Here is a 17843-nt window from a genome sequence, read left to right on the forward strand (position 1 = left end):
TGAGGACAGCTGACCGCTGTGACAGATCTGTGGGCCGTTAGGAATCCAGCCGTTAACTCAACAGTTGATAAAATGTGGTGTCTCTCGCCAGACCGACCTATTGTCGAGACATATGGCGCTTGCCGTCCTCACGGCTTGCGATCAGGGTCAATTAGGATGATGCTATTATTGACCGATGCTATTGGGGGGCTGTTGAAACAAATAAGACACTCGCCAAGTTCATCAAACATTAAAAAATTTCGTAATATTTTTAATAAAAAAAGTTTTCTCGTCGTCCCCGGGAAGGCTCGAACTTCCAACCTCCTGATTAACAGTCAGACGCGCTAGCCGATTGCGCCACGGAGACTTGACATGTGTGGAGGTGGCGGCTGCTTCCACACTAGTCGAGAGTGACTCGGTTTACGGAGCTTAATTGGTTAATTAAGCTTGCAACCAACGCGTTTGGTAGCTATCCCTTGTGGATAGTGAGTTTTGTAGCCTCTTACACCGCGTAGCTGGCGAGTTAGTTTGTAGCTTTCTAGCAAGCAGCTAGCTAGCGAGCCGAACGAACGCCTGTCAGCACCAAAGCCATGGCAAGTTTCAAGACAACAAAATGAAGCACCGAACTCCTGACCCGGTAGCTCCAGAAGACCTTGCTACACCCCAAACAGACCTGTGACGATCCGCTAGGCATACAAACCAACCAACGGAGAGCGAGCCTCGAGAACCTGGGGTAGGTGGAGATGCATTTCAACTGATACTCATAGAGATCCAGAAGATGCGGAGAGCATAGCTGGAGATGAGGCAACTATTTGAGTACAGATTCAAGAGTCAAATGAGCTCCTCTAACAGGCTAGAGAAGATTTTAGGCATACGCGAAGACAATCACGGATCCAAGCACGGAGGCTGGCGAATTCATCGCACAATTCCTACGCATTGCAAAGACTGTCAGGAAGCCTATTGTCAGGCTGTTTGGGACCAGCAACTATGCCACATGGAAGCTGTTCTAAAGGTAGCTGAATTGGCGGATGCTGAAGATATTATCCTAGAGGAGCAGGAGGATTCGCCACGACCAGATAATCCTGACATTACGAGGTTCTGGAGAGCCAAGAATAATTGGCTATATGACTTAATTGACAGTACAATAACTACGCAAGCTAGAGTCTACTTCAAACAGCCGGGTGGCCTACAAGCTCTGGAAGTCTGTGGAGATAGCTCTCCTAGAGAAACCTCAGATCCACCAAGGACGCCTAGCAAAGGAAATACAGAATATGACACGACAGTCTGCTGGCGGAGAGAGGAACTGTATAGAGAGATTCCTCGCAATCCGCATGGAACTCGAGCGAATGGGGCTCAAATACCACGACCATGCCCTACATGACATTCTCAAGGAGAACATCACGCCTCAATGGCGAGAATTCATACAGAATACATACAACATGGCGTACAACAAAGGAGCGGACTTACAAGGGCACAACCTGGAAGGCCTACTGAAGGGATAAATCTGAATTCTGTAATTAATTTTTATTGCAAATTTGAGAGCTCGGGATCTTTGTGGCTCTTGCTTGCTGCTGGAGCTCGTTGCATGGGGATTCTTCATATCAAATCACAATGATGAGCGTAATATCTGACACCACGCGCCAGTTTGGCGGCATCTCGCACGGAGGACGCGAAGCTGGCAAACGAGGCAGCTTCCGTTTGCATTTGTCTGACACCGCTCAATATCCAAAAAGAAAAAAAAAGAAAAAGAGACGAAGGAAATCTTTGACAAGTGATAGTAACAACCCGTCATTCCTTGATTTCCTCTTCATCTAGAGATTTTCGCCTATTTCCGCTTTGGGATTAGTGAGTCTCCGTGGCGCAATCGGCTAGCGCGTCTGACTGTTAATCAGGAGGTTGGAAGTTCGAGCCTTCCCGGGGACGACGATGATTTGGCTTCTTTTTTGCTCCTTTTTTTCTCTCGATCTCCCTCCAAATTTATTTTCTCTTTTTTACCGTTATCTCAAATTTTTTCCTTGTTAGCCATGAACAAGTACCATAAACGCTAGTCAGCAGAAGAGATAACACGCCCAGAATATTATATACCCCGTGCTTGAGAAGAAACGCGGTTCTGCAGCTCTGACAGTTCGTGGCAGGGTCCTATTGTTGAATCCTGAGGGGACGGAAGACGGTTCACATATGCTGACACAAAAAGTCAGCACAAGGTTCTTAGGACGTTCTCATTGACCTGGAGATATATAGCTTCCACCGGATGCAGTTCTCGGTTCAACGGTCTCTCCACCCACACCCGGTCAGGGATATGCACACAGATCTATCAGATCTTCCGCGCAGATGTTGTGGTGTGAGATCGACTGGCCGATCAAAAGAAGCCTTTCAGCCTTAAGGGGCTTCTGGCTAGCACCCAGATACTTGGCGCCGAAGGGCGTCCCTTGTCCTCGTTTCCTTTGAATACAATAGCTCCACGCCATTGTCGTATGTATGTATGCTACCCGAGGAGCAAACCAGCAATTCAAAACTGTCACTTTTTATCAGCGAGGCAATACAATAGTCTCTTGCCTCTTGCCTCATGTAGGGGAACCATCAATTCTTCCTAGTTAGTCTCTGACAACGGGGACTCATACATACAAGCCTACTGGTGAAAGCCGAGTCGTACACAGTACTCCGTATAGATGCGTGCGAAGGCTGTTGGCCTTAAGATGTGAATCTGAACTCTGCGAACCCAGAGCATCTTGATGGCTGTTAGATTTCAAAGCCGTCTGCGACATCATCGCCGTGGCCAATTTGATAATCTCGCTGTCAAGGATGCACGACTTATTTCTATGGGCGAGGCGGCGAGCCCATACGCTTGGCAGGGTGTCTCTCAACGTTGACCAGGAAATCCTTAACTTTGCAAGCGCACAGGCATGCGGCTTTGGTCTTTTTTAATTATCTTCTTACCACAGCTCATTACCACCTTCTGATTTTTGGAATTTTGGGGTAGAATTTCTATGTGGTCTCCGTGGCGCAATCGGCTAGCGCGTCTGACTGTTAATCAGGAGGTTGGAAGTTCGAGCCTTCCCGGGGACGAGGAAATTTCTCTTTTTTTCTTTTTTATTCCCTCTTCCCCTTCTGATGTGCCAGGTTCAGCAGGCCGGAATGCTGGCGATTTATTGAATCGGAATAGGCTGAGGAAGGCTGTTCTGTTCTAACATCGCTCTTTTGCGCCAAAACTGCTAGACAGAAAAAATAAAAATAAAAATGGGCATACCCTCCGGATATCCGGTCAGCGAACCATTTCTTAAAGTAAAGGAAGGCAATCAGGAGCGAGACACTACTAGGGAGGTATATAGGTACATGTAATGTATAGTTATATGTATGTACGAAGTGATACTGTCACTTTTATGCTTTTATACTTTTATGCATCTTTGCTTGATATAATGCGCCATATCGCCATTGAGTACTAATCCAACTGATCTCATACCTAGATTCAACTATTCCATCTCGATGGTTGCGGGAGGCTGGCACATCGTCAGTCACGCTGAACTTGAGGTAACGTGAAGAGATCGGACTCACCTTGGATGAAATGTCGTATAGCACTCGGGAAACTACTCATCACGATCATTAGAATACATATTCATAGAGGAGAAAGGAGCAAGCAATGAATCAGAAGGTAGGAGAAGGGCCAGAACATACCACCATGTACTTCATTGATAATCCGTGTCGACACTCTAGAAAGGAATTCGTGAGGGAATGGATATGCTGTACATGTCATGACTAGAGCAATTGGTCAGCATCCCTCTGGGTAAAGAAACCCACGGAGCCGGTGATGGCGCATGGAGGGAGGTAGTGTACTTACAGTCTGAGGTCTCAACGGCTCTTAGAACGATCATCTCGGCGTGAACTCGTTTATCGCCCTGCTCACAAATTAGTGTTTGCTGAACTCTCGGACATTCGGGTGAAGCTGAAGAAATACCATGACACCAACAGCCTTGGTTGGGTCCAAAGCGGCGTACGCTTGAGCGATCTTATCATATAGACCCGCCTCACGGATCATGGAAATGAAAATGTGATCAGCTCTCCTGGCGATCTCAACGCGCTCAGGAGTGACTTCGCCCAAGACACTATGCAAAAGGAAGTTGTCAGATACTGGCCTGCATGTGGTTAAAGTCTATATAGGCACCATTGACTTACCGAATTGCAATTCCAGGGCCCGGGAACGCTATTAATGAATGATGTTAGTAGATTGAAGGACCGTTGTCGGGCGGGGGTTTCTTACGATGTCTCATCACTAAATCGTTATGGATACCGAGCTCCCTTCCTAACTGACGCACTTCATCTTTGAAAAGCTCTCGAAGGGGCTCAATGAGTTTTAAACCAGCACCTTCTTGCATTCTCTGAACGAGGTCAAATATCAGCGGGGGAACAAAATGTTTCGTAAAACTTGCAACAAACCTTTGGCAGCCCTCCAACGTTATGGTGTGTTTTGATTGTTGCACTAGGACCCTTGAAAGAAAGAGACTCAATGACATCTTTCCCTTTATTAGCCGATAGGCAAAGAATGAATAGGCCGATCAATCCTCGGGCTCACCTGGGTAAAGGGTCCCCTGAAGGAACCACTTGACCTTTGCACCAGTATGTTTGACTCCGGCCTCAATCTTCAAGGCCTCTGCCTCAAAGACATCGATAAACTTTCCACCAATGATCTTCCGTTTCCTTTCTGGATCTGTGACCCCCTTGAGGGCATCCAGGAACTGTTTCGAAGCATCGACTACAGTCAGGTTGATACCTAAATGCTTTCCCAAGGTCTCATGAACCTGCTCGCATTCGTTCAGGCGCATACACCCGTTGTTCACGAGTACGGCATGGAAACGATCTCCGATGGCCTCTTTCATCAACTTGGAGGCAACTGTCGAATCGACACCTCCGCTGACGGCGCCGAGGACGTGGTCGGTTTCCCCGACTAGTTTGCGGATCCGGGTGATTTCTTGGTCGACAAATTTGGCCATTGTCCAATTCTGTGCAGCACCGCAGATATCCACGGCAAAGTTCTTGAGGAGGTGAGTGCCATCGGGAGTGTGAGTGACTTCTGGGTGAAACTGGATCCCGTAGATGGGCTTGGTCTCGTGGGCAATACCGGCATACTCCGAGTTTGCAGTAGTAGCGATGGTATGGAAGCCCTCAGGGAGCTTTACTAGCTTGTCGCCATGACTCATCCACACTTTTGTGTTATCTTTGATGCCGGAGAATAAGCGGTCGACGTGTCCCTGGTCATCAAGCCGCTTCGCGCTGAGGTCTGCATGGCCGTACTCTCTCGCAATTCCGGCGGTCACATTTGCTTTGTCCAGGCGGTATGCGAGTTCCTGTATGCCGTAGCAAATACCGAGAATGGGGACACCTAGGTCCAAGAAGGCTGGAAGGAAGAAATCAGCAGGTGATGTTACGGAAGAATGAAAACTCTCTAGATCGCAAAACATAAACTGACCGGGATCGACGTGCGGAGCATCTTGTTCATAGACCGAATAGGGACCGCCGGAGAGAATAACACCCTTGGGCTTCCAGGTGAGGTCGGCTAGCCTTTGGGTGCTGGATGTTTCGTTAGATCCGCACTTTGTGTATCGGGGGGGAACGGCACTTACCAAGGAACCATCTCAGAGTAGACATTGAGCTCTCTCTGGAAGGAAAGTTAGGAAATCAGGTGTAGGAGCGGGCCGGGAGCAGAGCTGACCAGTCTAAACAAGTCAGCTGCGGTTCGCAGGGGGAATGGGCTGGGGATTGACAAAGGAATAGTACCTTCGGATGATCAAATGCGAGCTGGCTCCGGAGGTTACCACGACATCTCTTCCAATGGAGATTTAAGTGATACTTACTACTGGCTACCAAAATCCAGCACCAGGATGGTGTCGAAGACAGAATGAGGCGGCTGTTCAGAATCCATTGTGGCGTGTTCTCAAGGATGAGTGGTTAAGTGAGGGGGGAGAAAGACCGCGATCCACGACGATGATAAATTTTGAGCTTCGACCCGCTCGCTGGTGGTCGCCAATCCCACCCACTCAACGCTAACTCACGAATTGGTTAACTAAGTTAACTTAAAATCAACCCGCGCACGGCCAGCTCCGAAAAGCCTCTCTTCCCTCACCAGACATCCTCTCCTGTCTTCCACTTCTTCTGCTTTTAGTTTCGCTTTTACTCTTTTGTTTTCATCAATAGGGCATCCCTATCTGCTAGCAAAAGGGATCCTAGGCGCAAAACACTATCAGTTTATAGTTACATACACTGTTGGAATCAACAAGAGATTGAGACTGAGAACACAAAGTGCATATTTCAAGCTTGATCAGTTAGCTGTATTGAATATGGATCCTGAGCTTACTCGCCAGGTCAAAATTCCACTACATGCTACATCCAGTATAGCTAGTTATCTGAACAACTCCATAATATCGCATAGTCGAGTCTCTGGGGCTGGTTATGTATAGACTTGATCGTGGCCGGATCTGGGCTTTTACAAGGCTCTGTCGCTCTTCTAGCTCTAGGTGTCTATTGCTCCTGGGCTATCTGCTTCCGCTGGTCGTTGTCCACTCCTCCATCCTAAGCGAGGAGCGTTCACGGCCTGGGTATCCAGTATTTGCGCCATGACTTTTACAATTATCCATCACGACGATGGCTTTGAGTTCTCCTCTGGACCCGACTCGCGAAGATCACATCCTCTTATTTCTCTTACTTATTTTATTACAAGTTGTCGGCAATGGCCTCGCCTGCAGGGGGCACAAGGTATAAAGAGAGCAAACGTTTGTCCGATTTCTTTAACATCTATGCCCTCTTGGACATCACTGCCCGCTTTGTCGATAACTTAAGAAACCACATTGTACGTTTTACGAAAATAGCGGAAGGTGACTCTGATCTCGTTTTTGAGATCTCCTCCTGAAACGGCTGGCATGACATTGCCAGTCTGCCCTATCCATATTAGTTCCAACGGATATGGAGTAGCAAGAGGGGATAGCAACCATTGAGCGTTTGCCACTGCACGCGGCCCCAATCCCCAAGGGTTTTGACTTGGAATAATGCCTCCCATCAAACCCCTGGGAAGCGAATGTATTGTTATGTAGAAGGCCCGAAGAAAGGAGCTGGAACGGAGCTGGAAAAGACTTGGTACACGATGGATGTCGAGGATGGGAAGTCAGTAACGGAACGAATTGCTGCTATTAAAGAGTATTCTCTTCAACATTCAGCTCGTTGCAAATGGGGTAGTCTTTATCATACCGACTCCTTACCAGTTGATACTAAGACGAGGGTGGTTCCTGTACAGGGCCCTCCGCGGAGCTTCTTTGGTGATATCTTGGACAAAGTGCATTTGATATTAATCGAGGACACCTTCATATTCAGAGCTAATGCCCTCTGACCGCGTGATCCAGGGAAATTGTCAGCCGACGTTCTCAATGCAGCTAGGCTTCGGGATCTTGGGTGGCTTCGCAGGTACGGAGAATCAAGTTGTCCATGAGGAGCCCTTCACAGAAAATTTTATAGCAAGAAGAGAGTTAATCCGGAGGATTAGATTCGCACTCTTGAAGATTATCTCTTCGCTCTGGTACGACACATTGTGCCTGGTGAAGAACACTTGAATAAGCCGACAATACGGCATCCGGAGCTCTCCCCAAGTACCATCTTCGTTAGCGAATCTGGGATATCGGCGTCATCATTGAATTTGGAGCAGACCGCCATCCTTCCATTTTGTGTCCAAGCCGATATCTATAGCGCTTTCAGAACTACAGTGACGAGATTTCGGAGAATGTCACTTGTGCAGCTTTGCCCGATGACCCTGACTTGTGAAGCGATGATGAAAAGCAGACAGAATTGGAAACATATCGTACGAGACAGATTATTTTTACCTTAGTTTTATGAGTTGTACTAACAATCCGCATTTTCGTGCTATGGGAAGCCACAGTGCTATTGTGCGAAGCCGACTTTACCATGTTGTGAACTGTCCCTGGGGAGATGACAATACAATCCTCAAAGCAACTATCATCACCACACCCCCTTTCTGATCAGCGATCGCCTCTCGAAATATTACCAGATTGTATATCCTTAAGAAGAGGCCAAAGCCCGTCTTGATAATGATTTGAAACAGGATAAAGCGAACTCCCAAATGCAGAATCTTCTTGATCACGGAACTGAGGATAGGTAGGATATACTGGAGAAATTGGTCTTTTCCGTATCACGAGGAGGATTTATCCACTGAAGACTATATTCTCTTCTGGTTGTCTCGGTTAGTCCCTTTTATCGACCCTTTGCCCGGAGTAGACCAGGTAAATCGCTTCTACAATGTACGCCAGTGAGTTATTATGTGTAGCCAAGGAGAATACCAGAATATCATCGAAACCCCGACACTTGGCGCTTTGGGCCATCCCTAGGCCGAGGACGAAAGAGTACTGTACTTCTAAGCACACACTTTCGTCAAGATACTTACCCCCCCCCCAATCATCCATTGCCTTCTTGATGTTGACCTGGTCGATTAACTTCAGCTATGATGTCACTGGCAACTAACCATTTGTCTTATATCCTGCAACTCTACGAAACACCACAGTCTCGATGGACATCTACTGGACTGAGTATCAAGTGCTCACGCGGCATGCAGCAGTTGTGCTGGTCTAGACCTGGAGGCCCATGTATGTAGATAAGCAAAGGTGGCTTCCAATTGATCTCGGCAACAACAGAGTACTTTGAACGTCCAGCTACGCTTGGCTCGAGGAAAAAAGGAGACTTCCATGCTGTATATACCCCGTGTCCTCGAGCCTGGAACTTTCCCCGCATTTTTGGCCACACCGACCATGCACCTTACGTATTTGCCGCCCCCCCAGTGTGGATGGATGTAGGTTATCATGCATGTCTGGTTGAAGTTGAAAGTCTAAGCCGTCTGGAAGGTAAATCGGGGGTTGCTATATCTTGGCTTGAGCTGGAACGTGATGTCTTGCAATTAAATAAACCACTTATGGTCAATTCCACTTCTCGATCGCGTTAATACGAATAAGTGAACTCCTCACGTCATGGTTGAACACCCAGGTGACCGTCCCGAGCATCCTCCTGTCTGGGTTCGTGGAGGACCGCCGTATTACTACCACCCAAGCCGGCCGCAGGGTGCCCAATCACCAGAAGATATGAGAAGGGTATGTATTCCCGAGGCGGCCACACCTTCCTTTCTCCCAGAACTGATCAGACAAAGCATCCAACTCGAAATTATACGTTGACTTTTCCGTCTAGGACTCAACGGAAACTGCTTCCCACACGAGAAGCGAGCCCTCCACTGCGCCGACATCTCCAATTTTGTCTTCCGTGTCGACATTCAACACTCCCCTGGCGGAGATGCCCAAAGCGCACACAGAAACCCCAGTTGGACAGGCTCAGCCTACGGAGAATCCGCCGATGGCACGGCGGCCAAGTTTGGCGGAGCCTCGTAGGTCAAGCCCCAGCACTAGCACGTTGGCAGGACAGCAACAATACGCCGGTCTGATGTATCAGAAGCGGGCTTCACTGGACGAGGAAGTGAATAGGCGCAAGGCTAGTTGGCGGGAACAACCGGTTGGGTCAAACCCGGAGGATGCCCGGTGGTTTGTCAGGTGGTGGGATACGTGAGTCTCCCCTTGACCGTCCCTGTCCCTTGGTCCATGCTCTGTTTCATACCTTCGAGGGACTAATTGGATTGGGGGAGTTTTGTAGATTCACTCGAGGCCCACGGCATGGGCTCCGCAAGGAGTGATCCCCGAGGCATCGGCAGTGTTTCGGCCTAAAAACCCAGGAGGAAAAAGGCCGTAGCATATTTGCTCGTGTTGTTGCTTTATAGCCGTTAGCTGATAGCTGGTTGAAGAAATACTGCCGGTTGGGCCGCACTCGGTTTTCAGTTTTCAGTTTGGGCTTCTAAGAGGTCATGGATTACAGCTTTCGCTGCAAGGGGGATTGCATGGGGGGATTCCACCAAGCCTCTTCAAAAAGGATGGCCTGAGAGTAGCACATACTTGTACATCGTCGGTTGCTGGTATAAATTTATATTGAATCTGATTCTAGCCATTCTGCACCAGTATGTAAAAATACAAAGTGCCGAGCCGCAACCACCACAACTGAGTTCCTAAAATGTATTAAAACCAACTGGACCACCCCAGCGATGGTTGACGAGGCGATCACTTGAGCTTGGATGACAAACGCACTTGAGCGGCGGGATGGTCAAGAAGTGGGCAACCACCGCTTAAACAAAGCAAAGGGAAGTCGCAGTTTTTGGAGATCGCAAGTCTACTGTCGCATGATCGCATAGCATTGGCACGGTGTGGTAGACTTACCTGCTTTTGATTTAAGAGATTTTGCTGCTACACACGGGGAAAAAAGGACAAGGAAAGGTCTGACCAGTCCACTATCCTCCGACGGACGACTTGGACGTGGTAGAGCGAACCGTCGAAACCCAAAGCCAGTGAAGCGTAGGGAGTCGACAAGCTCGAAGAGGCCGCCTAGGACGAATCCCAGAAAGTATCAAGTTTTCCAGCAATGGTTAAGCGGACCAACACCTTTTGTGAAGCCTCCATTGTGAAAAATTGAGCCATCAGAAGAACTTGGTTTTTCTTTCATTTGGAGGACTGCTGTCAGAAATCGCTAGCACGCCTATGCCTATGCCCACAAGTCCCATAATAGACAAAAGATTTTTGCCAGATCAGCAGTCATGTCTCGTGCATTGATCTAGTCTGGCTAAAAAGGAAATACCCCATAAACCCGCATTACCACATAAACTAACTTTATCGAACGATTCCCTCGAAGCGGGACTTGAACCACTTGATAGTCTCGGCTTGGTTGATGCGGTGTGAGGCACCGATTCTGGACTTGCATCGTCTGCGCTTGGCAACACGTTCTCCAGGGCGGGTCCTAAACGAGGAAATTCGCGTTAACGCAGCCATTTACTTAGCCGTTCAGGCGTGGAGGGTAGCTTACATGCAGCAGTAGAAGTCCATGCCGTAGATACCGATGCTGGGATCGTATTTGATACCGAGATCGATGTGTTCGCTGATACCGAAACCGAAGTTGCCAGTCTCGGAGAAGTTCTTCTTTCTCAATTCGTATTCCTTGACTTTGAGGCCGCGTTCAAGGATTTCTTCGGCCTTGGGTCCGCGGACGGTAACGTGGACAGCGATCTTTTCGTTACGGCGGATACCAAAGGTACGGACGGTGTAGCGGGCCTTGCCTAGAGAATGAATGTGTGAGCCTAGGGAGGGCGGGCGGACACAAGAATTGTCGAAGTCTTACTGTAGACAGGGGTCTGGCCGCTCAATTGCTCCAACACCTTGGCCGCACGGGTGAGTCTGTCACCAGACTCGCCAACTGAGATGTTGAGGACGAGCTTCTGGATGCGGAGTTCCCGCATGGGGTTGGCGGACTTGTCCTTTCCCTCCGACTGCATGCCGTTAGAGATACCAAAGACTGAAGGGAGCGCAAGAAAGGGAGAGCGCTAGGGGACGGATGGTACTCACCATGGTGACTCTGTGCTGGTTGTCGACGTGTTGACGGTGAAGGAAGTTTGGTCGGTTGAGCGTCTTTTCGAAGGGTTCAACGTTGGGTTTGGCTTGTGTGTCTGTGTGGGACGAAGCGACCGAACCCTTAGCGGCTTGGCGCTGGCCCGATCGGGAAGAGCGCCGTCGACCTCCCAAAGCTGCCATAACGCGAACCCCAAATCTGCACGAACCCCAGAGTAACCGGCTTGCGGCGTGCGCTCCTCTCCTGTTGTCCTCTTTTCTTTTTTGGGGCGGGGAAAAGTCTATGCGATTGTTTGGTTTGGAAGATACAATTTGTGTTTGACGCTGTTGCAAGTCGCATTCGTGCGCACCTCGAAGCATCATGGCTGCGAACAAGCAGGGCAAGATGGTGAGTACCTGCGACCCCGACATATCGCGATGGCGAGTTTTTGTTGACAGAGCAAAATAACTAACAGGTTTCTAGCAAAACCTCGTATGTGTTGCTTCGTAGATTTCCCGCTCTTATCCCTCTCGGTATATTCGAGCGTTCCCCCAGCTGACCTTTCGCAGATCAACTATAGAATGAGGGTGACATTGAACGATGGACGACAGATGACTGGGCAGATGCTCGCATTTGATAAGGTCGTGTCTCACCTACTGCCTTTATGTGCTTTCATGCCACTGACTTCTGGCAGCATATGAATTTGGTCCTCGCAGATACAGAAGAGTTCCGCAAAGTAAAGCGCAGACAGGCCAAAGGACCCCAAGGCGGCAATGGACCTTTGGTCGAGACTGAAGAGAAGAGAACACTAGGGCTTACGATTGTCCGTGGGACGCATGTTGTATCGTGCTCTGTTGACGGACCACCTCCAGCCGATCCCTCTGCACGATTAGGCACTACAGTTCCCGGTGTCCCTGGCGCCGCACCACCCACGCTTGCGGCAGGACCGGGTATCAGTAAACCAGCTGGACGTGGACTACCGGTTGGACTTGGGGGTCCAGCTGCGGGTGTTGGCGGGCCACCCCCACCAGCGGGATTCGGTGGTTTTCCTCCAGGTGGCTTTCCTGGTGCACCGCCGCCAGGCTTTCCAGGAAGGGGAGTACCGCCTGGGCCTCCTGGTGGACCACGTAAGTGAAAACTGAATGTGTCGTTGGTGCAAGCTTGCTGACGGGCTTTTTGCAGCGGGTTTTGGGCCGCCTCCTGGCTTCGGAGGTCCTGGCGTGCCTGGTGGGCCGCGTAAGTTTCCTCAACCTCTATTCGTATGTTCGTGTTGGATGATATGGCTGATATTTTTTTCCCCTTTTTCTTTTAGCCGGATTTCAACCACCACCTGGATTCCAACCGCCTGGGCAAGGAAGAGGAATGCCTCCTGGTATGGGAGGACGGTAATATCGAGCTGAAGCCGCGAATTACGATGCAAGTTAAGTACGCACCGACCCCCAACCGGTCGATATTTACCAGAAAATTACATGCTTTCCCGGAACTGCGCTGCCTAGATAATTTCTTTTTCCTCGGACGGGTCTATATGTCGAACGGCGTTTTGCGGGATGGTGAATGAGGGCCAGAGCATAAAATAACATTTTATCCCTTTAACACGGGTAGTAAGGCACTGCTTCCGGCCTCAGCCTGTGCTTGGTATGTGAATGTATGTACCTTTAAGTGGTGTTCCTTATTCCAATTGCCCATCGAGATACATGAGAAATCATATCATGTCATATTTCAGAGGATCTCGCCACACAGCCTTTTGGCTGAAAATAGATGTTATATTCCGTGGTTCTCAAGCAGTGACTATGCGATGCTGGGACCTGTCTGGCAATGATCAGTTTCAATATAGAGTATCTGTGTCACCATTCACTACAACATTCTTTTTCGCTCTGGTCAGAACCGCTGCCAGTGCATTCACCGTCTTCCTATCAGACGGTCTCCACAGACTCTGAGCTGTCATGAGATTACAAAGTTATTTTACTAGACGTAATTAATCCTCCGGATATCGGAGTTTTCGTCGTGCATTACATCAGCAGCAGCGACGGAAGATCATCATCGCAACTTCAAAGCAGGACAGTCAGAGCAAAGACGTTGCCCCATCTCCAATTGCTTTTATTCTCTCCTTTTCTTTCCGCTTCTTCTTCCTCTCCCTCCTCCCTTTCGGCTGTGTTCTTCCTTTCTCCTGTTAAAATGGCGGCGGCAATCAAGGCTATCAATGCGAAGATACGGTCGAATAAAGTCCTCGACTACTTCTGCTCCACGCGTATGTCATGCCCTTTAAGTTCTCGTCGCTGCAAGTCACGGCGTATCCTGTTGATAGAGATGAGCAAGAGCCGATTTTCTCCTATGATCGAGTAGTTCTATTGGCGGGATAGGGCTGAATTTCCGTGGATCGCTGATACTGACGTTTTGGATTTCTCTTTGTTTCTAGACTTCTGGGGACCGGCATCGAATTTTGGAATCCCTATTGCTGCGGTGATGGATACACAGAAGGATCCCGAAATGTGTGTACTGAAATACTCATGTCGTCCATGTTGCGATGAAGCTCCCCTCTCTTGCCGTTTTGCGTTGCTGAACGCTGGCGACTAATCGACACTGATCTCCTGCAGTATTTCCGGCCAAATGACAGCCGCATTGACCATCTACTCCGGAACATTTATGCGTTACTCACTCGCCGTCACTCCTAAGAACTATCTCCTCTTCCTTTGCCATTTCGTCAATTTCAATGCGCAGTTAACGCAAGGCTATAGATACTTGAAGTATTGGAAGTACGTTTTCCGCCGTGTCTCGGCCCGATAGTGAATGAATTCGCACTGAGTGAATAAAGCTGACAAAATATGGATATAGCTGGGGTGGTCGCGATGCTCTTCTTGCGAAGAAAGCCGCGGAGAAAGGCGAAACAGCGGCTGATGCTACAAAAAATCCATGAGGCCATTTTCTTAACATCCTTTCCCTCTTATGTACTAGTTACGTTTTGTCTTGCATATTTGCTGTCATAGGCACATATACTTTGCATTGTTGCAGTTGTCTCCTGCGTAGAAGCATCCAGGAATTTAATTTGTTTGACATTAAAAGACCTGGTGATACTAATGAGATATAAATCAACAAACAAAACTGTATGCAACTGCTTATATATTCCAAGAAATAATCTTTCAATTTTCCCCATGCCAGTCGCTGTGACCAAGCTAACAGCGGTTCACAGTCCAATCTCACATGTGTATATCGTCTGCAGCAATCTCTAAGCGCGCGAGAACCGAGAATAGGGAAAACCTTGGGAATCGTAATCAAAGAACGCCGTATGGAAAACCCGCTGTGGGCGGAGAAGGAAAAAAACGAGAGGGGGGAAAAAAAGAAAAGGTGGGGGAACTTGGCTTTCAAGGATGGGTCGGATCAAATTCGTTAAAAATGTATCTGGATTGATTTCCATTTGATTTCTGCCACCAGGGACACTGCTATAAGATGGCATGGTGCCCGCTAAAACGAATCAAAATGTATGAACACTCTTACGCATGATGAACGCTCAGGGTCAAAAAGAAATAGGGAATGAAGATTGTAATAGGAAACAGGTCATCAAAACTGCGACGGAAGCCTCGAAAAGGGTTGATTGAACGTAGCGAATCGTCGAAGGAGGATACTCGTGGACTTTCTGATCTAGATAGCGTGCTCTCTTATTAAACGTCGCAATGACCAGGTTTGCTGGGTTCGCTTGAGCCAGCGACCCAGTTGTGTACGGTCAGTATAGTTGTGTAAATGCATACAAGTGTGCCAAATACTGCCAAGGCAATATCTGACCATCGCCGGAATCGAGTGGTGGCGACAGCTTTCCAGTGTAGCAATGGCTACAAAATCAAATTAGTCCAAGATGACTCTCGAAAGATGGCACCGGGTAGTGGAACTGTAACATACCGGATACACGTAGACCAGGGGCACACAGGCGAAACTTCCCACAAGGGCGACAAACTTGTCCAGATCGGCAGCTCCACCCCAGGCGACCACTGCACAAATTACGACCAGGAAAAACCGGAAAATGTTCTTTTTCCACTTGATACCTGGGTTATATTTTCCACTCCGAGTAAACAATCCGTTTTCCATAATTCGAATTGCCGGAAACAGCTGTAAAGGTGTGCTGAGGAGGATGGCGATGGAGTATAAGAATTGTACACCGTTGACGAACTTATCATCTTGGGGCAAGTTGAGTAGCACCACGGTCTCGGTGGCAGAGCCGAACGTCGCATATCCGAGCACACCACTGGAAAGGAATATCACGGTAATAACAATCATACAAAGCGCCAAAACTCGTGGAAATTGCTGGGGGCGTTTCATAGACTCCTGAATGGGGATTATAAGACCGACGCCTTCATACGTGAAAATAGCAGTCCCGATTAGAAGTTGCCAACTCTGCGGGTTAAATGCTTTGATGTCCGCAACTCCACCCTGGTCAATAATGGTTTTGATATCAACCCCATAGAGATAGACGATCCCCAGGAGAATAAAAGCGTCCGCGATAAGCGCAGTGAATGCGAGTTTGCTGATGTCACGAATAAGGGAGAGAGGAAGAAAGATGATCAGCTGCATCAGTATCAAAAACTGAATACTGATAAAAGTTTTGCACTTGCTCACAGCGAGCACAAAAGCCTGCAAATTCGTAGAAACAAAAACGGTATAAGCCGAAACAAAACCGAACTGGCTAAGGGCTATGGAACCGAGAATGATTCTCCTCATGTGCTTTCCATATAGGGCGCCACCAATGTCGCCAAAGGAGCCTTCTATCTTTGATCTTGTGCTGATGAGAAGGATAAAGCAGTAGTAGCTTAGAAGAGACACAGTCACCAAAACGACCGAACTGAACAGCATACCGCCATTAAGGAAGGCCCTGGGGAGAAACAAAATTCCTGTGCCCACGAACGACTTTAATAACAGTAGCATTGCACCAGTGGCGGAGTTGGTAGCTTTGGGGGCGCGATCCCTATGCCTTCGAGGGTGTTTTCCTGGAGCACCCGGCGGGAGAAGCGCGGTTTCTTCACCAATCTCCTCCTCCCCTTCACGCCATAGCTCGGGAACGAAGTATTCATCGGGACCAAGAGCTTCATCATCCTCTTCCAGTTCCTCGCCAGCAAAGTGTCCGTACAGCGTTAAGAACTCGAGGAAGCTTCGTGTGGGTAGCTGCGGCCCGTCGCGCCCAGTAGATGAATGAAGACCATTGCTTTCGGCGCCTCCAGCTGCCCTGCGGAGATAATCTCTTCGAAATCCTCCTGGAATCTTGATCGAGCCAATGTCCAACGTCGCACTCTCAGGCTCTGGCCGAGGAACGTCGAAGCTCCGCCGGCGCCTTGATGCCTCCTGGGCCTCTGCTTCCTCAGTCCACCGGTATACAGGGCGAGTGATATCCCCGCCTTGGAGCTGTAAACTAGAGAATTCATCCACATCAGCCGGATTCTTGACAGTGCTATCTTCTGATTCAGAAGAATTCTCATTGTTGACCTCCGAGGTGTTGCCTTGAGGCTGGACTAGGTGCCTCCGGATAATCTGCGGATTCTCTGTCGGGGCGGGAGTGTTGCGAGGGCTATTTTCTTCGCCCGTAAGATTGAATTTCGGGCCAGTTTCTGCCGATGGTGGAGAGCCAGATCGTGACGGCGGTTCTTCTGGTGCCGGCGAAGACGACACATTTCGAAGTCCCGAAGTCAATATGGAGTCTCCAGGCTTATTTGGCGATGATGCAACAGCCTTGCCCTTGAAATCTGGCTCTCTCTCGGCTACGGCTTGGAGCGGAGTCGCTGCTCTCCTCGAGGATGCGTCCTGGAGTTCTGCATTGTTTGGAATCGGGGAGGCGAGACGGGCGGTAGCGACATGCCTGGGAAGAGAGGTCGAGGCGGGGGATTCAGAAGGGAGACCGGGAGAGGCAGACGGCGCTGCTATTGGCACGGAGTCCTGCTGCGGTTCTCTCTCATCGGCATCCGACATTCTGCTGGTGTGGGAGGTTGGGAAGCGCAGGGCTAGGTCTGCTCAGCCAGTCCCAGTGTAGCAGCGGCCGATCCCGGAAAGGTATTAAAGATGAAAGGAAGAGGAAGAGCCAGTAAATAACGAAGACGTACGGAGTAGAGAGTTAATCTATCTGAGGAAAGCTCCCAACCGTGAAATCGAGGTCGGAGGAGGATGGCTGGCGGACGGGAGAGTTGTGGACGTCAAGGCGAGTCAGCTGACGCCATTGCGAGCTGTCCGTAGCTTTATCTGACAAGAGCCGTTGGGACGATAACGTGCCGTAGTGCGATTTACGACGGTACGGGTGTAATTAACGACCGCGGGCGGCTACTCCCGTATAACTACGTACCCGTATGGACTAGGAACTGTATTGTACCGTACTTTGGTGACGTGCATGATCACTGGTCGGTGTAGGGCAATTTTGGTCGGTCTGCGGAGTACTC

At 49.1% G+C, this 17843-nt stretch overlaps 7 protein-coding genes and 3 non-coding genes across 12 annotated transcripts; 6 read left to right on the forward strand and 4 right to left on the reverse strand.

The window, feature by feature from the left end:
- Window positions 1–272: 272 nt before the first annotated feature.
- CIMG_15107 lies at window positions 273–346 on the reverse strand. Its single transcript has one exon. It is a non-coding gene; the product is annotated as a tRNA-Asn (tRNA).
- A 246-nt stretch (window positions 347–592) lies between these two features.
- On the forward strand, window positions 593–1481 carry CIMG_09581 (uncharacterized protein; the record flags this gene model as incomplete). Its single annotated transcript, XM_001239959.2, has 4 exons — window positions 593–616; window positions 670–712; window positions 849–1180; window positions 1248–1481. The coding sequence occupies 4 exons, from the start codon at window positions 593–595 to the stop codon at window positions 1479–1481; spliced, it is 633 nt and encodes a 210-aa protein (XP_001239960.2).
- A 347-nt stretch (window positions 1482–1828) lies between these two features.
- On the forward strand, window positions 1829–1902 carry CIMG_15108. The gene has a single exon. It is a non-coding gene; the product is annotated as a tRNA-Asn (tRNA).
- Window positions 1903–2971: 1069 nt separating this feature from the next.
- Window positions 2972–3045, forward strand: CIMG_15109. Its single transcript has one exon. It is a non-coding gene; the product is annotated as a tRNA-Asn (tRNA).
- A 95-nt stretch (window positions 3046–3140) lies between these two features.
- CIMG_09582 (GMP synthase [glutamine-hydrolyzing]) lies at window positions 3141–5924 on the reverse strand. 3 transcript variants are annotated; one of them, XM_004444865.1, is made up of 14 exons: window positions 5826–5924; window positions 5749–5769; window positions 5684–5687; window positions 5595–5629; window positions 5441–5541; window positions 4547–5368; window positions 4411–4487; window positions 4235–4352; window positions 4150–4177; window positions 3932–4079; window positions 3815–3872; window positions 3652–3732; window positions 3532–3563; window positions 3141–3476 (listed from the first exon to the last, which is right to left on the reverse strand). In XM_004444865.1, exons 1-14 carry the CDS (start codon window positions 5891–5893, stop codon window positions 3450–3452), a joined length of 1620 nt encoding a protein of 539 aa, XP_004444922.1. In that variant the 5' UTR covers window positions 5894–5924; the 3' UTR covers window positions 3141–3449. The 3 variants fall into 3 exon arrangements, with proteins under 3 accessions (XP_004444922.1, XP_004444924.1, XP_004444923.1); XM_004444867.1 differs by having other exon boundaries at window positions 4547–5541; window positions 5595–5687; window positions 5826–5881; XM_004444866.1 differs by having other exon boundaries at window positions 5595–5893.
- Window positions 5925–8866: 2942 nt separating this feature from the next.
- Window positions 8867–10814, forward strand: CIMG_09583 (uncharacterized protein). Its single transcript, XM_001239961.2, has 3 exons — window positions 8867–9113; window positions 9208–9575; window positions 9664–10814. The coding sequence occupies exons 1-3, from the start codon at window positions 8994–8996 to the stop codon at window positions 9701–9703; spliced, it is 528 nt and encodes a 175-aa protein (XP_001239962.1). The 5' UTR covers window positions 8867–8993; the 3' UTR covers window positions 9704–10814.
- On the reverse strand, window positions 9974–11639 carry CIMG_09585 (60S ribosomal protein L11; the record flags this gene model as incomplete). Its single annotated transcript, XM_001239963.2, has 4 exons — window positions 9974–10851; window positions 10918–11167; window positions 11230–11377; window positions 11454–11639. 4 exons carry the CDS (start codon window positions 11637–11639, stop codon window positions 10725–10727), a joined length of 711 nt encoding a protein of 236 aa, XP_001239964.2. The 3' UTR covers window positions 9974–10724.
- A 26-nt stretch (window positions 11640–11665) lies between these two features.
- On the forward strand, window positions 11666–13062 carry CIMG_09586 (small nuclear ribonucleoprotein B and B'). Its single transcript, XM_001239964.2, has 6 exons — window positions 11666–11844; window positions 11920–11928; window positions 12006–12077; window positions 12131–12563; window positions 12619–12672; window positions 12749–13062. Exons 1-6 carry the CDS (start codon window positions 11818–11820, stop codon window positions 12823–12825), a joined length of 672 nt encoding a protein of 223 aa, XP_001239965.1. The 5' UTR covers window positions 11666–11817; the 3' UTR covers window positions 12826–13062.
- Window positions 13063–13493: 431 nt separating this feature from the next.
- CIMG_09587 (pyruvate transporter MPC1) lies at window positions 13494–15212 on the forward strand. Its single transcript, XM_001239965.2, has 4 exons — window positions 13494–13684; window positions 13853–13925; window positions 14031–14189; window positions 14269–15212. The coding sequence occupies exons 1-4, from the start codon at window positions 13612–13614 to the stop codon at window positions 14348–14350; spliced, it is 387 nt and encodes a 128-aa protein (XP_001239966.1). The 5' UTR covers window positions 13494–13611; the 3' UTR covers window positions 14351–15212.
- Window positions 14463–17597, reverse strand: CIMG_09588 (amino acid transporter). The gene is made up of 2 exons (XM_001239966.2): window positions 15328–17597; window positions 14463–15260 (listed from the first exon to the last, which is right to left on the reverse strand). The coding sequence occupies exons 1-2, from the start codon at window positions 17380–17382 to the stop codon at window positions 15093–15095; spliced, it is 2223 nt and encodes a 740-aa protein (XP_001239967.2). The 5' UTR covers window positions 17383–17597; the 3' UTR covers window positions 14463–15092.
- Window positions 17598–17843: the final 246 nt, after the last annotated feature.

This window comes from Coccidioides immitis (genome assembly GCF_000149335.2).
Source record: "Coccidioides immitis RS genomic scaffold supercont3.5, whole genome shotgun sequence".
NCBI lineage: Eukaryota > Fungi > Ascomycota > Eurotiomycetes > Onygenales > Onygenaceae > Coccidioides > Coccidioides immitis.

What these genes read in the sequence shown, in the direction of transcription:
- CIMG_09587 (XM_001239965.2), top strand. Translation starts at nt 13,612, where the DNA reads ATGGCGGCGGCAATCAAGGCTATCAATGCGAAGATACGGTCGAATAAA. An exon ending in ACACAGAAGGATCCCGAAAT is followed by an intron (nt 13,926 to 14,030) that starts GTGTGTACTGAA and finishes GATCTCCTGCAG; the next exon opens with TATTTCCGGCCAAATGACAG. An exon ending in AGATACTTGAAGTATTGGAA is followed by an intron (nt 14,190 to 14,268) that starts GTACGTTTTCCG and finishes ATATGGATATAG; the next exon opens with CTGGGGTGGTCGCGATGCTC.
- CIMG_09588 (XM_001239966.2), bottom strand. Translation starts at nt 17,382, where the DNA reads ATGTCGGATGCCGATGAGAGAGAACCGCAGCAGGACTCCGTGCCAATA. An exon ending in CCCTGGTCTACGTGTATCCG is followed by an intron (nt 15,261 to 15,327) that starts GTATGTTACAGT and finishes TTGATTTTGTAG; the next exon opens with CCATTGCTACACTGGAAAGC.
- CIMG_09582 (XM_004444865.1), bottom strand. Translation starts at nt 5,893, where the DNA reads ATGGATTCTGAACAGCCGCCTCATTCTGTCTTCGACACCATCCTGGTG. An exon ending in ACGTTGGAGGGCTGCCAAAG is followed by an intron (nt 4,353 to 4,410) that starts GTTTGTTGCAAG and finishes GACCTCGTTCAG; the next exon opens with AGAATGCAAGAAGGTGCTGG. An exon ending in TATACGACATTTCATCCAAG is followed by an intron (nt 3,477 to 3,531) that starts GTGAGTCCGATC and finishes ACGATGTGCCAG; the next exon opens with CCTCCCGCAACCATCGAGAT.
- CIMG_09586 (XM_001239964.2), top strand. Translation starts at nt 11,818, where the DNA reads ATGGCTGCGAACAAGCAGGGCAAGATG. An exon ending in AGATGCTCGCATTTGATAAG is followed by an intron (nt 12,078 to 12,130) that starts GTCGTGTCTCAC and finishes GACTTCTGGCAG; the next exon opens with CATATGAATTTGGTCCTCGC. An exon ending in TGGCGTGCCTGGTGGGCCGC is followed by an intron (nt 12,673 to 12,748) that starts GTAAGTTTCCTC and finishes TTTTTCTTTTAG; the next exon opens with CCGGATTTCAACCACCACCT.
- CIMG_09583 (XM_001239961.2), top strand. Translation starts at nt 8,994, where the DNA reads ATGGTTGAACACCCAGGTGACCGTCCCGAGCATCCTCCTGTCTGGGTT. An exon ending in CACCAGAAGATATGAGAAGG is followed by an intron (nt 9,114 to 9,207) that starts GTATGTATTCCC and finishes TTTTCCGTCTAG; the next exon opens with GACTCAACGGAAACTGCTTC. An exon ending in TTTGTCAGGTGGTGGGATAC is followed by an intron (nt 9,576 to 9,663) that starts GTGAGTCTCCCC and finishes GGAGTTTTGTAG; the next exon opens with ATTCACTCGAGGCCCACGGC.